The sequence below is a fragment of the Cnephaeus nilssonii genome (assembly GCF_951640355.1).
Source record: "Cnephaeus nilssonii genome assembly, chromosome: 5".
Taxonomy (NCBI): domain Eukaryota; kingdom Metazoa; phylum Chordata; class Mammalia; order Chiroptera; family Vespertilionidae; genus Cnephaeus; species Cnephaeus nilssonii.
In genome coordinates this window covers 29,941,773-29,958,212 of record NC_137076.1, presented here as the reverse complement: position 1 = coordinate 29,958,212, position 16,440 = coordinate 29,941,773, and the positions used below count along the sequence as shown (strand labels likewise).

Sequence of the window (16,440 nt, the reverse complement as noted above, 5' to 3'; positions counted from 1 at the left end):
ACTGAAACCCAGGAGGCCACAGCTATTAAGGCAATTAAGACATTTGGGTCCTGGCCCTGACCGAGTAGTTCAGTTGGTTGGAGAGTCATTCTAATATGCCAAGGTTGTGGGTTTGATCCCCAGTAAGGGCACAGAATCAACCAATGAATGCATAAATAAATGGAACAACAAATTGATGTTTCTCTCTCTCAAAGCGGTTAATAAAATAAAACATTTGGGTCCTGTTGTTATTTTAAATCTCCTGAGGGTTTATGTTTTGTTCAAAGTGGGTCCTCAAACTCCCAACCAGACCACAGGAACGCATAGAGAGGCAAAGAGGCGGCAGATGCGTATTACCCGATTTATTAGAGATCTCTTCAACATAAAAAGAGGGAGGGGTGGCAGGGAGGGGCCCGGGGCTGCATATGAGTGTTATCAGGGCCAGCAGTGGCTGTAAGGTTACAGAGGCGCCCAGGAGGCTGCACTCCGGATTGTCACATACTAGACCAGGGGCTGAGCACGCGGAAGCCCCGGTAAGAATTAAGACACACAAGGTTTGCAGTTTCGTTGTGTTTTGATATCAGTTCAGCCATAAAAACAAGGTTGGGATGGGGACCGTGGGCTGTGGTGACAGTACCATGGCAAGAGACCCCATCAGGGATGGGAGTATTGCACTAAGCCAGGTGGTGGAGGGGGTTGGGGGTTTGAGAGGAGGCTGGCAGGGGACACACAGAAGGTTCTACCTTGTCAGCCTCAAGAAATGCCTTTCGTTTTTACAGTACAGCAAGCCAGACGCTGCCCATGTTCTCAGCGACAGCGGCTATCAGAGATGAGTCAGGAGAGAAATGGGGCAATTTACAACTTTCCATCTTTGGGGGGCCGGGTGGATGACAGCTAGGTGGGCTGATCCAGGCCTTCCTGGTCAGGGGTCTGAGGAAGGCCATGGGTCCACTACAGTTATAAATAAGGTCTTGCCCTTCCTGCCCGTGCCCCCCACCCCCTCCTACTGCCCAGAAAAGAATGGACAAATGCCTCCCATCAGCAGAGTCCTGGGACAAAGAATACAACACAAAATGGGTCTCCAAAGGGGTCTTCCTGACTTAACATGAAAACAGAAATGTCACATCCAGGAGGTTTGCTAATTTCTCCTACAAGTCAGCATCCAACCACTGCATTTGTTCTGTGATTCACTCAGGAGCCCAAGAGGCCCAGCAGGGACTGGGGCCTGATGGGGCCACAGGCAACTCCCTTGCTCGTTTCTGTACTGACCAAGGATGGCTTGGACGCAGGGCCCACTGCCCCAGGACTGTGCAGCTCCACTGGTCACCGCCCCGGGGCTCAGGATGTCTCTGGTGCCCAGCCTCTGGGGGCCTGGGTGGTGACTCTCACGTTGGTGTTTGGGTGACGCAGCTGTCCCTGTTAGTCCTCCAGGTCTGAGATGCGCCTCAGAAGTCTGCCTGGCTTCTTGGTGGGACTGGTCAGGAACAGACTGGTGACTTGTGGCCAGGGTGTCTGCAGACAGCGCTGGTCTGAAATCCAGGTGAGGGTGTTCCCCAGGGTCTGGACAAATGCTCCTTGGGGAGTAGGGAGAGAATGCTGTCTTGCTTCTTGTTCGGGCTATCTGCAAGCTTATTCTGGGGGTTCTCTGAGGGTCCCCTTCCCCAGCTGCACGGAGTGTCTCCCATGGCTCTGCTCAGAGCGGAGGTGCTGCCCCTGCACAGACAGCAAGAGGAGAGCCTTCAGGGTGCAGCCTGGTTCTCCAGGGAAGAGTGGACAGCAGCCAGATCAACAGGTTCCCTCCAGCAGGCTGTCTGAGGTGGGATGAGGAGGGACCTGCATAGCAAGAACCAGCAACAGTATATGCAGCTTGCAAAGGACTCAAAAAGTCAGATTCCTAGATCAGCGAGTTATCTAGCTGTCTCAGGCTCCACCAGGGAGGCAGGGACTGGGGAGAAATTCTTCCAAAAGATGTGGCTTCTATTCCGGGCCGGTTCCCAGCCGTTCCCATGTGGGCCCGAGCTGGTGGGGGGTCCAGAGTGGGCAGGGGGCAGCCATCACTGACATTTCATCTCAGGAGGTGGAAGTGTGTCTAGGTGGAGGTGTGGGAGACTTTGCAAAGCTGTTGGCTACAGCAGCCCCCTCCGGACACAGCAGGGTATCCGGGCAGTCACCCAGTGGGGCTCTGGGCCCAGGAATGGCTGCCCCTGTTGAAGATGACAAAAAAATACTGTTTTTCATTAAAGAACTTTTCCTTTAATCTGCACAGGTGTCTTCATCAATTAAAAGTGAAAGAGAGGCTGCCCACCCATCATGGGGGGACTCTTGCTGCAGAGAGTCTGTCCCTCTAGGCCTTGTGCCTGCCCATGGGGAGGGCCCCTGCCCCAGCTCCCTGGAAGTCCTGTGGCTAAGGGCCCAGCTGCCTCCTCTGAGTCGGATGTTTTGGAAATCCTTCTTTGAAAAGGTGTCTCCCATCACTTGGGCCCTATCTTCCAGACACTAAGCGGTCCACATGGATGAGAGAGACGTCCACAGCCCTGAGCTCCATCGAGAGAGAGGGGTGGCCGTGTGTCCATATTCTGGTCACTGCCAGGCTATTTCTGCTCCCAAGTCACCTGGGAGGCGGGGGTGGTGGGAAACATATGCTGAGAGATGGAGGAGTCAGCAGGGTGGTGAGCCACTCCAGGCCACCAGGTGGCTTCCCCCAAGGACAGATGTCCGGGCACCGGGCCCACAGACCTGAGCTGAGAGCAGCTGCTGGGCACAGGCTTGTGGCTTCCAGAGGTGCCCTGGGAACCAGTGGGGACCTGGTGGCCCTTCCTTCCTAGGTGTCCTATCCAAGACAGACAGAGGTGGAGCAGGGCGGTGCCTGCGGAAACTCAGAGCAGGATTTCCACCTGGAATGGCTGGACCATGGGACACAGGTCCTCAAAGCCAATGAGCCTTGTTCTCTCAGCAAGACACATGCAAGCATAGCAAAGAACCAAAAAGTGCATAGAATGAAGTGTCTTCTTTTCCCACTGTGTGTGTGTGTTGTTGTTTTTTGTGTTTTGGTTTTTTTTTTGTAAAAAAGCAGCCGTGTGCTGCCGTCTCTGTGCAAAGAGTAAGGACCCAAAATAAATACATGATTGGAAACTCAGGAAGGTTCACAGTATCACAGGCGCAGGTAGTTGACGGAACCGGGGTCATTGCTTTGCAGCCCGGAGCATCAGTGACCATCGCCAAGGGGAGGAGGTGGGCGAGTGAGATCCAGTGGCAGCCAGGTGGCATCTCCTGTGCTCTGGGCCAAGCTGGGCTGGCCAAGTGTATGCTCCACTCCTATGGGTTGGTGATTCGTAGAAATTACTGCAGAGGGCAAGAGAGGCAGGTGAGGGCAAGATGAGCCATGGCTGGCCCCCCCACCCACTGGGCCTCCCATGATGTGGCCTGGCCATGAGGGCTGGACACGGACCCCAAAATACTTACCCATGGGCCACCACACAAAGAGCCCAGGCCTACCCCTCCCGCCCCAGACCTGTTTCCCCCTCTGTCCTTGGGGTGCTCTCAGCCCCAAGTAGGCCAGGCTGGCAGGCCATGGGCACACTTACTGTGTCGCTCTCGCCGTCGGAGGCTGAGTGGGCCTGTGCGCTATAGTGGAGCGGGGAGTACACCCAGCTCCTCTCATCGGTGGGCTGGAGGGCGGGCAGGCGGCACGTGCAGGAAGGGCGCAGAAGAAGAGCAGGGTGTGAGGAGGCACCAGAGAGGTGAGAGGGAGGAAGGAAGAAACAGAAATAAAAGAGGCGGACCCCCAATGCAGGACAAGTGGGCGGCTCGGCCCCCGGCTGCCCTCTCCCTGATGGGGACCTGCCCCCAACCTGGATGGGCCTTGAGATGGGCAGGACCGGGGTTGAGTGGCCTGAGCAGGCAGGGCGGGCAGCAGGAAGCGGTGAGTGCAGTCAGGGCGTGCCGGCAGGCACAGCGGGAGGAAGGGTGGCTGGAGCTTGGTGTACTGTGCTGTCCTCTTTCCTCCTCCTCCTCTGCCCACCCGTGACTCCTAGCCCAGCAGCACCCAAGCCCAGACCCTGCCTGCCATGCAAGCTCTGGGGCGCTTGAAGGTGCAAGGTGGCGGGTGGCCTAGTGCTCTTCCAGCTGTGACTGGGGAAGGGGTTCCCCATTTTGTCATCAGATTGGGGGCAGGCGTGCTTCCCTGCCAGGTCTGCTCCCACCTCAAAAACCTCCCTGGGCTCTGGAGGCCTCCTCAGCTGTCTTCTTCCTTCCTCCTCTCGCCCAGGAGCCCCCACTCCTGACCTTCAAAGCCCCGAGGCCTGAGGACCTGTACCCCAGCCCAAGCCTCTGTTGTGAGCACCAGGCCTGAGCACACACCTGCCCTGGCCATGTCCACCTGGCTGTCCCCAGGCCCTAAACCTACCACAGCCACAACCAACAAGCCCCAGACCCACCTCTCCTGCACTCACTGCCCCTCAGAGCCCACCTGCTGCTTCCCCCAACCTCTGTGTCTGCTCAACACCGCCTTTCCTGCCGCTCTCAGGCCAGACCCCTGTGCCCATCTGTGGACTAGCACAAAGGCACATGGCGCAGCGGGACAAGGCACTACTGTAGGCCCCACTCCTTCCTTCACACGGCGATGGCACAATACAAAGCCCTGCTCATCGGCAGCAGCTCGCTCCGCCTCCCCTGCCCGCCTGGGAGCCTGGAGGCCAGGCCAGGCTGTCTGGGAGCTGCCTGTATCCAGTGCCCAGCACAGGGCGGCTGCAGGAGGGATTGACACCGACCTAGCTGCCCTGCTGGGACTCAAAACGTGAGAAAAGAGGGTCCCACTGGACCCTCTATAGAGAGCTGGGTCTGGGGGAGGGAGGGACCCAGAAACTGGGGATGACCCCACTAGAGTTAGGCCAAGGGCACATCTTTCCTGCAGGCCTGAGGGCCCTTCTTGTCACTCATTCAGACTTCCTGTCCTCCCATCCAGCCTCCACACTTCGGTTTCCACTGCGCCCCCTGCCGAGACACGCTTTCCTCTTCATTCCCACACCCATGTGTCTTTTAAAGTCCAGGTCAACCCCCTCCAGGCACCTTTGCAAACTGCTCCCCCCAGGGATCCCTTGGGGGCTGCTGTGTGTCCCCAGCTGATGGGTCATGAAGTCACCTCTGGGGGATGGCATCCCCATCTTGGGAGGACAGTGTGGCAGGAGGGACTGGCGAAGTAGTCTTGATACCCAGTGGCAAGCAGGGGGGTTGCTGTTGGGGCCGTGGTGTGAGCCTCCTCTTGAGAACAGAAACTCTCTCCAGTTCTTTACCCTGTTCCACCCATTCACACTGTGCGGCTCTGGGCAGGTTACTTGGCCTCTCTGGGCCCTTCATTAATTGTTTATAATGACGATAATAGGACTGATAAGGCCATTGCTGCGTGACATCTACACAGCGTCCCACTGGGTGGATGAGTGTCGACTACACACGGAGGCTGGACTCAGAATTTGTCTAAACTGTGTGCTCTCGTGGGCTCCCTGAGGAGCAGGCCTCAGTTATTCCATCTGTGAAATGGATATGAAGATACTAGCTCCTCTCTCCTGTAGCTAAGAGCCCAGCTTTGCAGTCCCTCATTGACCCATTGACCATCCCCATCAGAAGGGCAGATGCTCCTTGGGGAGCCATCAGCAGGAAAGTCTTAATGAATGAGAAGTGTCCGCCTGACTTGTCCCTCGCTTGGAAGAGGTGGCCTGGGGCTGGGGTTCAAATGTAGATTCCACCATGGCGAGGCCCGCTGAGCACCAGCCGTGCACCTGCTGGCCACTGATGCTAACTTCACAGGAGATTAAGTGACATCCCTGCAGGACACACACAGCAGGGCACCCTGCAAAGTTGTCATGATTATTTTCCCCAAGTCCCTTCTCAGAGGAAGAGGGACGGCCAGGCCCTGAGGCTCCTGGCTGCCCCGGGCAACGGGGCGGGGGCTGGGCTTCCTGGAGGCCTGCTGTGGTCACTTACAGTCCCCGAGGAGCTCAGCGTCATGGCCCGCAGTCGGCGATGCCGGGGAGAGTAAATCCAGTACCTCCCATCCGTGAACTGGGTGGGCCGGGAGGGCGGAGGAGGCAAAGAGAGGACAGGATGAGGGGACAGGAATGCAGAATCCAGCTGAGGTCAGGAAGGTCAGGTGGGGAGGGTGCTAGGCGGGGCAGGTGAGCCAATGGCAAAGCAGGAGAGTTTGGGGGTGTCAGGGTCACACTGTGGCCTCTACCTTCTCTGCTGCCCCTTGTGGCCCAGCCACCCACTCACAGGACACAGCCCAACCGTCTCACACAGGATTCGAGAGAACAGGACACCAGTCAAGCCCCCAGGGATGGGAAATGATGGCTGGTAGGGAGGACATGCATACAGTGTGCCCCCTATAGTTCCTGGCAGGGGCCCTGTGACCCAGCAGCACTGGCTCAGGACGGCAGGGTGGTGGTAGTTAAGAAGCAGCGATAGCAGCAGAGGGCCAGGCCCACCCAGGCCTGGAGGTTTGAGGCCAGGCGCCAGGACCAGGGCAGGGGGCAGCCCGCAGCTCACCTTCTCTTGGGGGGCAGAGATGAAAATGGAGGTTTGGGAAGAGATCAGGCAGCTGGGCTGCAGCATCTGGCACTCTCCGTTGCAAATGGGGCCATCTGACCCCTGACCCACCATCGAGGGCCAGTGGACTAGACTTTGCAGGCTCCTGGCCACCCAGTACCTACCTCACCCAGGCTCCTGGCTCATCTAATCTGTCTGCCTACAGGAGATGCAAGGCGGGGAGGTGACCCCAGATTTGGGAGGGAGGCCCCAGTCTCCAGGACGAGGCCCCTTCCTGCTCTGATGAACCCCGCCTTGTTCAGGAACAGCCGCATGTCCTCGGCCAGGGAAGAAGACAGCATGAGGCCCACCTGCCCCCTGCCACATTTCCCTTGCCCCCTTAAGGACAGAGCCCGCCCAGCCACACCCATCACCCGGTAGGAGAAGATCCACAGCATGTCCAGCACAGACCAAGGACCAGGGGCCCACTGGGGCTGAGAGCGTGAGGACTAGGGTGATTCCCAGGGGGACAGGGTGGCACAGCTGGGGCCTTGGCTCTTGCCAGGCAGTGGTCAGAAGGTCTGGGGAGCAAGGCCCAGGGAAGTTTCCCGGCCTTAGGATGGCCTGGCCTGGGTAGGAGGCGGGGCGCTCACATACCACGTGAGTGTGCATGTGTTCAAGAGAATACCACGTGAGTGCCGTGAGCATGTTAAGAGCAATGTGAGTGTGCAAGAGCATGTGCAGGTGTGTGTGTGCCTTCCAAGTGTGTGCCTCTCAAATGTGTGCGAGCGTGTCCATATGTCAGTGTGAACGTGTACAAATGCGGGAGCGTGTGCTTGTGAACGTGTGTCCACATGTGCATGTATGTAGACATGTGTACACAGGTATGATAGTGTGTGCAATGTATGTCCATGTGTGCGGGCATGTCAGCGAATGTGCATGCATGAGCACATGTGGGTTGAGGGCCCGGTGATGAGAGCCCCTGGAAGACTTACAAAGTAGATGTCGGTGGCGGGCGTGTCCTCCTCATCCGAGGCCTGGCTGGCGGGCTCTGAAGCCTGGCTGGCAGTTTCAGCTTCAACAACAATGGCAGAGGGACAGGCCGGGGAAGCCTCCACCCTGGGGACAGGGCAGGACATGGGAGTCCTGGGGCCAGACTCTCAGCAGTACCATCCTTTCCTAGCCCACTCCCTCTCACCCTCCTGCCCCCTCCTTCATCAGTGTGTCACCAAGGAGACAAGTCTTAGGAAGCCAAATAAAACTGAATACCCTCCATTTGTCATGGCCCAGGTAATAACTGGCCTACCTGGACCTCTCCCCTCAACACAGGCACACAAACTGTCCTGGTCTTGCTACTTATTCCCACTGGACCCTCTATAGAGAGCTGGGTGAACGTAAAGCCTCACTTTCCTTCTCTGAGCCTCAGTTCCTCATCTGTAAAGTGGGGACATGCAGGTCTGAGCACTTATGATACGCCGAGCCTGCTCAAGAGCCTTGTGTGAATGAATCCACTGAATCTCCCTTGCGAAGGGTTTGCTGCTGTTCTGTGTCACAGATGAGGAGACTGAGACTAAGAGAGATGGTGAGAATCATGCCCAGGCCTCAGCTGAAGGCTATGTGATTGCTATGTAATTTTCATTTCATGAATAAATGACAAGCTCTAAAGTGACAAGAGTATTCTTAAGTTGTTCTTCAGTCATGTTTCAGGTCAGGTTGTTTTTCTGGGCAAAGACTGAGTTATATGTTACACTGCAAGGCTTCAGTTAATGGCAAAAAAGCAGTGGCAGAGACTGGAGTGTGCATACGTGCACGTGTGTGTGTAAAATAAACTCTTAATGGCAAAGTGAAGCCTGGGAATGTGGTGTAAATGCTAAGGCCTCTTAAAATAGAACAGCGCCGAAACCGGTTTGGCTCAGTGGATAGAGCGTCAGTCTGCGGACTGAAAGGTCCCAGGTTCGATTCCGGTCAAGGGCATGTACAATGGTTGCGGGTACATCCCCGGTGGGGGGTGTGCAGGAGGCAGCTGGTCGATGTTTCTAGCTTTCTATCCCTCTCCCTTCCTCTCTGTGGAAAATCAATAAAATATATTAAAAAAAAAAAGAACAGCAAAAAAAATAAAATAAAATAAAAATAGAACAGAAATTCTAAATTATAGAATTAAACAGACCAAACAGATGAGAAATAAGTTAAAACATAAAGAAACTGAATGACAACAATTAATACACTGACAGAACAGACAGAGAACTTTCTATTCCCCGGCAAAAATACACATTTCTCCCATATGTCCATGGATATTAAAAAAACCCAAAAAACTAACGTTGTACTTGACATAAAGACTTTAATCTGTTAAAAAATTAGCATAGGTTTTTTTAGGCCACTTTTCAACTCAAAAGTAAAATTCGAGTTAAGTACTAAAAGGGTAAAAAAAAATCCTTAGGTACCCAGGAGCGCAGAGACATTCCTAGATAAACCTCAGTCCATGGCCTCTCCCTGAGCACTGCTGATCTCAGGGCTGGGTCACTCTCTGTGGGGGCTGTCATGGGCACTGTGGGATATTGGGTAGCATCCCTGGCCCCCACCCACTCAATGCCAGGAGCACCCCCATTTGACAACCACATATGTCCCCAGACATTGCCCAGTGTCATCAGGGGGCAGGACCACCCCCAGGTAGTTGAAAGCCTCACTGCCTTAGATCAAAGAGGACCTTAAAAGGAAAATCATTAACTATCTATATATGAGCCAGCATAAAAAGGAACTGCTTCATGTCAAAACTCTTGGGACAGCAAAAGCAGCACTCAGAGAAAAATGCATAGCCTTAAGTGCCTCTTATTAAAGAAAGAAAAAAGGAACTTAAGCACTCAACCTAGAAGAAAAAGAAACAAGTGAGAAAACAAACCCGAAGTTAGAAGAAATAAATTACCGATGAGTTAAAGTGCATGAAACAAGAACAAAATATGAGAGGAGAAAGGGTGCCTAAGACCAAAAGGGGTCTTTTGAAGAAACTGGCCAGTCATCCTCTCACAAGTGCAGGTCATAACTGGCCTACCTGCGAGGAGAAAGAATCGCAGATCACCACCGAGGTATAATCCCTGGACTGACACATTAAATGCAGCTCTGTGAGTGAAACTGTGCTCCCCAGCACCTCAGTTCCTGAAGCCCCATTCCCATGCCTCTGCTCCCCAGAATGTGGACTAAATTTCCCAGCCTGCCTTGCTGCCAGCTGGCCATGTGACCATGCTCAGCCAATGATATTGGGGCAGAAGTTGAGTACAGAAACCACGCAACAGGAGAGCATGGACCACATGGACTGGATGGTCACTCACCCCTCTTCCTCCTTCTTGGGGACCACTATCTCCACACTGCATGTGGGCTCCACCTGCACTGTGATCTGCTGCAGGTCCTCCTCTACGCGTGCCTCCTCCTGGGGCCTGGAGGCAATGGAATGACATGCTCAATTTCCCTCCTCACCCACCTCCACGTCCCAGGAACTCCAGCTGAGCTCTGGGCAGGTGCTGATTTCAGTCCCATGAGGTCTGAGGTGCTGTCTCTAGGTGCCAACCAACCAGTGCCCAAAGCTGGTCCAGCTCAGGCCTAGTCCTTTTGGCTGCCATGCCCACCTGGGGGCTTGGAGGGGACAGCAAATGACCGTCCACTTGGGGTTGTCCTGAGACTCTGACACCACAGGGGCACAATGAATGACTGGCGACATGAATGCTGCCCCCATTCCTGGGGTGGCTTGGAACCCACCTAGGGCCTGAACTAGGGGTGGGGTGATTTGGGGGCCCAGAAGCTGAGGCCCCTAGTGTAGGCTGGTCAAAGCCTTTGGGCAGCCAGCAGGCAGCTGGACAGAGGGAGATGTACTTTTCGCTAAATGTGCTTTGTACAATGACTTTCTTTTCAACTGGCAAGAATTATCCTCCCAAAAACTAATTCTGGAGAGCAACCCCTATTCACTACAGTTGTGTGACAAGATCAAACAACTGGGAACAACCCAAGTATTCCCCAAGAGCAGGAACAATCTGTTTGAAGGAAGAGAACTGCCCGGCCAGTGTGGTTCAGTGGTTGAGCATTGACCTAGGAACCAAGAGGTCACAGTTCGATTCCCAGTCAGGACATATGCCTGGGTTGTGGGCTTGATCCCCAGTAGGGGGTGTGCAGGGGGCAGCTGATTGATAATGTTTCTCTCTCGTCAATGTTTCTATCTCTCTATCCCTCTTCCTCCCCCACCTCTCTAAAAATCAATAAAACCATATTTTTAAAAAAAAGAGAAGGAAGAGAACCAGCAAAGGCTCATAGCAACAACCTTCATCTGGAAAGTGGCAAAGCAAGGAACCGGGGACACAGAGCCACAGCTTTTGTCAAAGCAAAAGGGAGAAACAGGCCTGAGTGTGTTTGCTTGTATATTCATAAAGTATCTCCAGAGAGAGGAAGAAAACATCTAGGCCGGTGCTCCCAGGGGAGGGACTGGGCATAGAGCAGGGGCAGGCATCTCACTGTGTGCGCTTTTATATCTCTTAGAATAAAAAAGAAAAAGGATTCACAGGTACAGGGGAGGGGGGCACCCAGGTGGGAGTGAGACACAAAGTGACTTGAGATTCTGTGTGGCTCTAGAGCCTGAAGATGGATCGTTAAAATAAATCTGTTCCCAGGAAAGAGGGGCTCTGGGTGGAAATGTGGAGGGGTGAGCTGTGCAGAAGGGAAGGGGAGGGCGGAAAGGGGGGGCAAAGGAGTTCTCCAGGGAGGAGCTGGGGAGACTGTGGGAACTAGAGAGGAGACTGGAAGGGAGGGGGCTGGGGTCTCATCTTACCGGCTATCCTGTCCAGAGGACTGTGTGCGCCGCCTTCAGAGAGAACACAAACAGGTGGAATAGATGGAACAGACAGGGAGGCCTCCCCACCTACCCCACCCCTACCAGGCCCTGTGCTGGCCCCTCCTCTTAGGAATGCAGCACTGCCTCTGAGCTGCCCCCACCTCCTCCTTCTGCTCACCTGTACCTTGGCTGCTCTGAGGTCTCTGAGGGGGACCGCTCTGGGATGGACAGGGATGTGGAGGACAGGGTTGTGGCGATGGATGCAGTGGTGGCCTCCTCAAAAGAAGGTGGTGTGCAGGGCAGGAGGTCAGGCCGGCCTGTGGGGAGGAGGCAGTGGGTACCTGTGGGAGCCAGGCTCCCAGGGCCTGCTGCAGGGACTCGGCTCTACTGCAGCTCCCACTGGTCACTCCCACTGTTTCCCCAGCACAAGGAATTCCAGTACCTTCCTGCTGCTCTCAAACTAAAATCCAAACTGCCTCCCTGCAGTCCTGCCCTACCTGCCCTCATCACCTCCCGCCTCTTGCTCACTCTGCTGCAGCCACACAGGCCTCCTTATTGTTCCTCCAACACGCCAGGCACCGTCCTGCCCCAGGACCTTTGCACATGCAGTTTCTCCCTTGATGCTACTCCCCAGCCCCTCCCTGACTGGAATCTTTGACCCTGGTTGCTTGGAGGGACCTCGAGAACATCAGGCCCAACCCCACTGAGCACTTCCTCCTTCCTGGTCTCTGTGTCCCTTCCCAGGGCGGTGCTTTCTATGCTTAGTTCTCCCTGCAGGTCTTCCTGGGCCTTGTCCCAGCTGTCCCCTACCCCCCAGGTGGCCGCAGATGTTGAACTGGAAGGGGACCCCTCCCATTCGGGCTTAGCCCAGCTTCGGGGGTCCCTTCCCTCACACTGCATTGCTATTGTTGCTCCCTGCACCCCTCCCCCTAACCCCCTAGGGATGGTGTCTCTCCCCAGCAGCTGCCTCATTTCTCCTGTCACACATGTGCCCACTTCCACTGCCCAGTCACCTTCGTCCTCCAGCGTGGGGTAGCTGCGGGCCCCCCGCAGGTCGTACTGCGCATCCTCCCGCTCACTGGGGATCTGGCTGGCTGAGAAGGCAGCTGTGGGCCCCAGGGGTTTGACTGCCAACAAGGCACCACGGCCCTTCTTGGATGGTGACGACTTCAGGGCTGGGGAGGGAGAGTGGTTGATGCGCTTGGGGCGGCGACAAGGCAGGGACCCACAGACCTCTGTCTCTCCTTTGCATGAAAGTGTGGTGGGCACCAAGGGGCCCACCACCTGTACACACGGCCCTCACTGTTCCAGTTCCAGCCTGTTCCTCAAGCCTGGGGCCTGGTGGCAATGGGATGACATTCTCAAGAAGCATTGCTCTTCTTGGAGAAGCCCTGCCCTGCTTTCCACCTGGCTCTGCCTGCCAGCAGAAATGGAACCTAGCACCTCCACTCTTGGCCCTCCAGAAATAGCAGCTGAATCAGCAGCTGCCAGTGTTTATTTGAGCACTTTGGGGCCTCATCCCTTTTGTCCCAGCCCACCATAGCTGTGGTCCAACATTCAAACAAGAAAATGGGAAGCCTTGGGGAGTACAAGACTCAGCGCCAAGGACCTGGTCCCAAGCCAGGCTGTGTGGCCTGGAGGAACATAGCTCAGCCTCTCTTGACCCCGGCATCCTTGTCTGCAACAAGGTCAAGCGAGGCAGGGAACCCCGTAACACTCTGCACCAGGCCTGGCCTGTCATCACCCGTCACCATCCTCTCCTTGCTCCCATGGTGGCTAGCGCAGCTCCCAGCACACACTAGGTGCTCAATTTTCCCGTTAGGCCAATGACCATCTCAGTGCCCACCAAAGTCACATGTCCTCAGTGACAGAGAGAGGCTATGGGCAGCCCTGCTGAATGCTGGCACTGGACTTGTATGAAACACATGCTGCCCTCACAGCTCTGTGCAGATGGGGAAACTGAGGACTGTGATCTCTACTGGCTCGAGGTCCACACAGGCAGAATGAGGCGGAGCCAGAACCCAAATTTGGACATGGGCACCAGGCCCTGTGCTGATCTGTGTGGCGCGGCTGGCTGCCTGACTACCCTGTTCTCAGGACCAAGTCCCTGATGGAGCCCTGAGGCTGACCAAGCAGCAGAACGAGGCACCCTGGTTTACCGCACTCTTGGCTGCCTGCTCGCCTCTCTCCACACCCCAGCTCCCTCCTGCTCAGAAGGCCAGGGCAACTCACAGGAGTTCTTCCGAAAGACTGTGTTGCTCATAAACTTGAAGAAGCGCTCGGCGTAGAAGCTGGGCCGGTGGACAGAGACAGTGTCCTGGGGAGAGAGGTGGGGGCCCGAGGGCAAGCAGGGGTGTGAGCACTATGGCTCCCTGTGTCCCACAGGACAGCCCAGAACAGACCACTGTGGGGGGTGGGATGCGCCTCCTCTGCGGAGGGGATAATAGGGTCACAGCATGGGGCTTTCTGGAGGGGACCCAGGGAATCAGGTAAGAGTGGCAGGAAGAGGTGTGGAAGGTTTTTACATTATAAACCTATCTGTATTTTTAATTTTTTGAGCCATGTGAATAACCATTCAAAGAACAAATAGCTATTCAAAGTAAATGGTTAAATATCAAAAGTAAGGAACCAGAGGGATTTTCTAAAGCAGGGGTTGTCAGAGCATGGTCCAACACCTGTTTTGTAAGTAAAGTGTTTTTTGTTGTTGTTTTTAAAATATATTTTTATTTATTTCAGAGAGGGAGATATGAGAAACATCAATAAGAGAGAATCATTGATTGTCTGCCTCCTGGGGATTCTCTCTCATCATTGATGTTTCTATCCCTCTCTCCCTCTCCCTTCCTCTCTCTGAAATCAATTTTAAAAACATACACACTTTTTTTCTTTTTTTAAAAAAAGAGCCTCCTGCTAGTTGGCCACCTGGGTCTTCTCAATGCATATTCTGGAAGCTCCCACTTGACCCTCCAAACACTCTCTGAGGGGTATGGAGGATTATAGATTGGGATCTTAGCATTTTACAGACTGTAGGCACACAGATAGCCCTTAACACTTTAGTAAGAATTGGTCTGAAAAGGGAGGTGCCATAGAAGGAAAGTTATCTACCAGGGCTGGCTGTTGCCAGAGCTGGACCAGGGGTGTGAGGGCTGCCGGGGTCCCACAAGTGGGCTCTGTTTGGCTCCCAGTGGTTGGTTCTCACAGTTTATTTAGAATGAATCCACTACCGGGGTTTCCACATTGGCAGTGCTCAGGAAAAATTGCATTGCAAGCTTTTCTCAAACAACAGAGATGTTCTGCTGGAGTGGGCCACATGCCCCCCTGGCAACAGGAGTCAGAGCTGTGTGGTGCTGCCCCTGGGCCAAGACCCCCTCACATTGCACAGTTGCATATTTTTCTTTGGCTGCCCCTGACTTTCCCAGTCAGGCTGTCCTTGGGAAGCCTTTCAAATCAGCGTGGGGGTCCCCTCCTTCAGGAAGCCTTCCTGTATGTATCCCTCGTAGATGGCTCAGACCCCCTGATCCCTTGCCCCGTGACTGTCTGGTCACAGGGCCACCTTTGCTGTACAGCTACTCCGGGAAGGGGGAACAATCTCTGAGTTCTTTAGCACCTGTGCCTGGCTAGGGAGATGGTCACTGCACTTGTGGACTGACAGATGGAATGAATGAGTGAGTGAATGAATGAATGATGCTCACCCCATCGTGGACAAGTGCCTTCCAGGTGTGTTCCAGCTTCTTGATGAACCTGGCAGAGAAAAAGCACCCAGAACATCAGCCAAATCTTTGGGTCCAGGAGTTCTCTACCAGGGCAATCCTGTCCCCAGAGGACATTGGGCAATGTTTGGGGACATTTGTGGTCATCACAACTGCAGGTGCTCCTGGCTTCAAGCAGGCGAAGAAGCCCTGGTTTAAAGGAACTAAGGCTGTCTGCTGCTTCGGCCAGAGGCCACCTACCCACTTTCCTGTCCCCACCTTGTCCCCTGCCCTGCCTGCTGGCAGCTCCCACCACCGCTGATCTGGAGCAGGAAGTGAAAAGGCCAGGGTGCTTGGCCCTCCGCGGCGGACAGACTGCTAGTGCCTCCCAGAGCCTGCCTTTCCTCTTTCCTCCTGGCCTAGCCTGAGCCAGGCTCCTCTCTGCCAGGACCCTCTAACACATCAGGGCTGGGTACAATGTCATCTCCCCCATGCAGCCTTCCTGGACTCCCCTCATCTGTGGGGGAAGAAACCCTCCTTATGACACCACTACCCCCACTTATTTACTTCCATGTGCTGCCCACTCCCTCAGCGCCCCCCTCCCCCCGGGGCCTGGGCAGAAATCCTGGCTGGCTACTTCAAAAGCTACCTAACCCTGCTCCAACCTGAGGCAGATGCCTACAGGAGACAAGGCCAGCCCTCCGATATGAAAACAAAACAAAGCAACACAGGCTGTGAAAGTTGAAGGGCAGGAGCCAATTTTTACAAAGTAAGTCCTCACTTATAGGTTCTGAGACTAACGAAAACAATGTATACACAAAATCAACTTTACCACAGGCTAAATGATATAAACGTGAGTTATGTTCCTAGGCATCTCAGCAATGTTATAATGCAACCATGTTGAATGAAATGATGTTGTTCAAGGACTTGCTATATTTAAAAAAGAGAAGCATGCAAAGAAGAGATTGGCCTTGACCTGTCTCCGACATCACTGAGTCCCTAGGACAAATCTAGATTCCGGGGGTGGAATCTCTGGGTTGGACCAAATGCTCCCTTTAGGGCTGGGGCCGGGGGCAGCCAACAGAGCCTTCCCGAAGGCTAAGAGAGCCTTGCAAGCAGACAGCACCCAGCTTCCCTGAGCAAGTGCACCTGGGGGACTGGCACCCACCTGTAGGACTGCAGGATGTCGATGATCCCAATGTGCAGCAGCAGACGCTCCCCTCGGCCATTCACGGCGGGGATCCCACCCATCCTGGAGAGAGAGGAGCCCAGAGCGCCATTACCCACACATCCAGGCAAGAGGACCAGGGACTGGCCCCGCCTGCTCAGGACCAGGTGGGAGGGGGCTGGGGCTCCAATCCTGGTCTGGGACTTGGGGAGAGACAAGGCTGAAAGGAGAGAGGAGCCTGGGGGTCAAGAATCCACATGAGCCTGGGCGGTGTGGCT

The 16,440-nt window shown here is 54.8% G+C and overlaps 1 protein-coding gene across 4 annotated transcripts in view; it reads right to left on the bottom strand.

Annotated features, from left to right (window-relative positions):
- Positions 1 to 311: 311 nt before the first annotated feature.
- Positions 312 to 16,440, bottom strand: part of PIP5K1C (phosphatidylinositol-4-phosphate 5-kinase type 1 gamma) — a 57,112-nt gene continuing 40,983 nt past the window's right edge. Inside the window, exons 9-19 of one of the 4 annotated variants that reach the window (XM_079771550.1) lie at positions 16,163 to 16,246; positions 14,998 to 15,046; positions 13,541 to 13,625; positions 12,322 to 12,483; positions 11,487 to 11,625; positions 11,306 to 11,338; positions 9,822 to 9,926; positions 7,494 to 7,617; positions 5,959 to 6,036; positions 3,564 to 3,647; positions 312 to 3,321 (exon numbers count right to left, since the gene is read on the bottom strand). In XM_079771550.1, coding sequence (XP_079627676.1) covers positions 3,319 to 3,321; positions 3,564 to 3,647; positions 5,959 to 6,036; positions 7,494 to 7,617; positions 9,822 to 9,926; positions 11,306 to 11,338; positions 11,487 to 11,625; positions 12,322 to 12,483; positions 13,541 to 13,625; positions 14,998 to 15,046; positions 16,163 to 16,246 — 946 coding nt within the window. In that variant the 3' untranslated portion in view covers positions 312 to 3,318. The remainder of the gene's footprint in view (positions 3,322 to 3,563; positions 3,648 to 5,958; positions 6,037 to 7,493; positions 7,618 to 9,821; positions 9,927 to 11,305; positions 11,339 to 11,486; positions 11,626 to 12,321; positions 12,484 to 13,540; positions 13,626 to 14,997; positions 15,047 to 16,162; positions 16,247 to 16,440) is intronic. The other 3 variants (XM_079771547.1, XM_079771548.1, XM_079771549.1) reach the window with 3 other exon arrangements.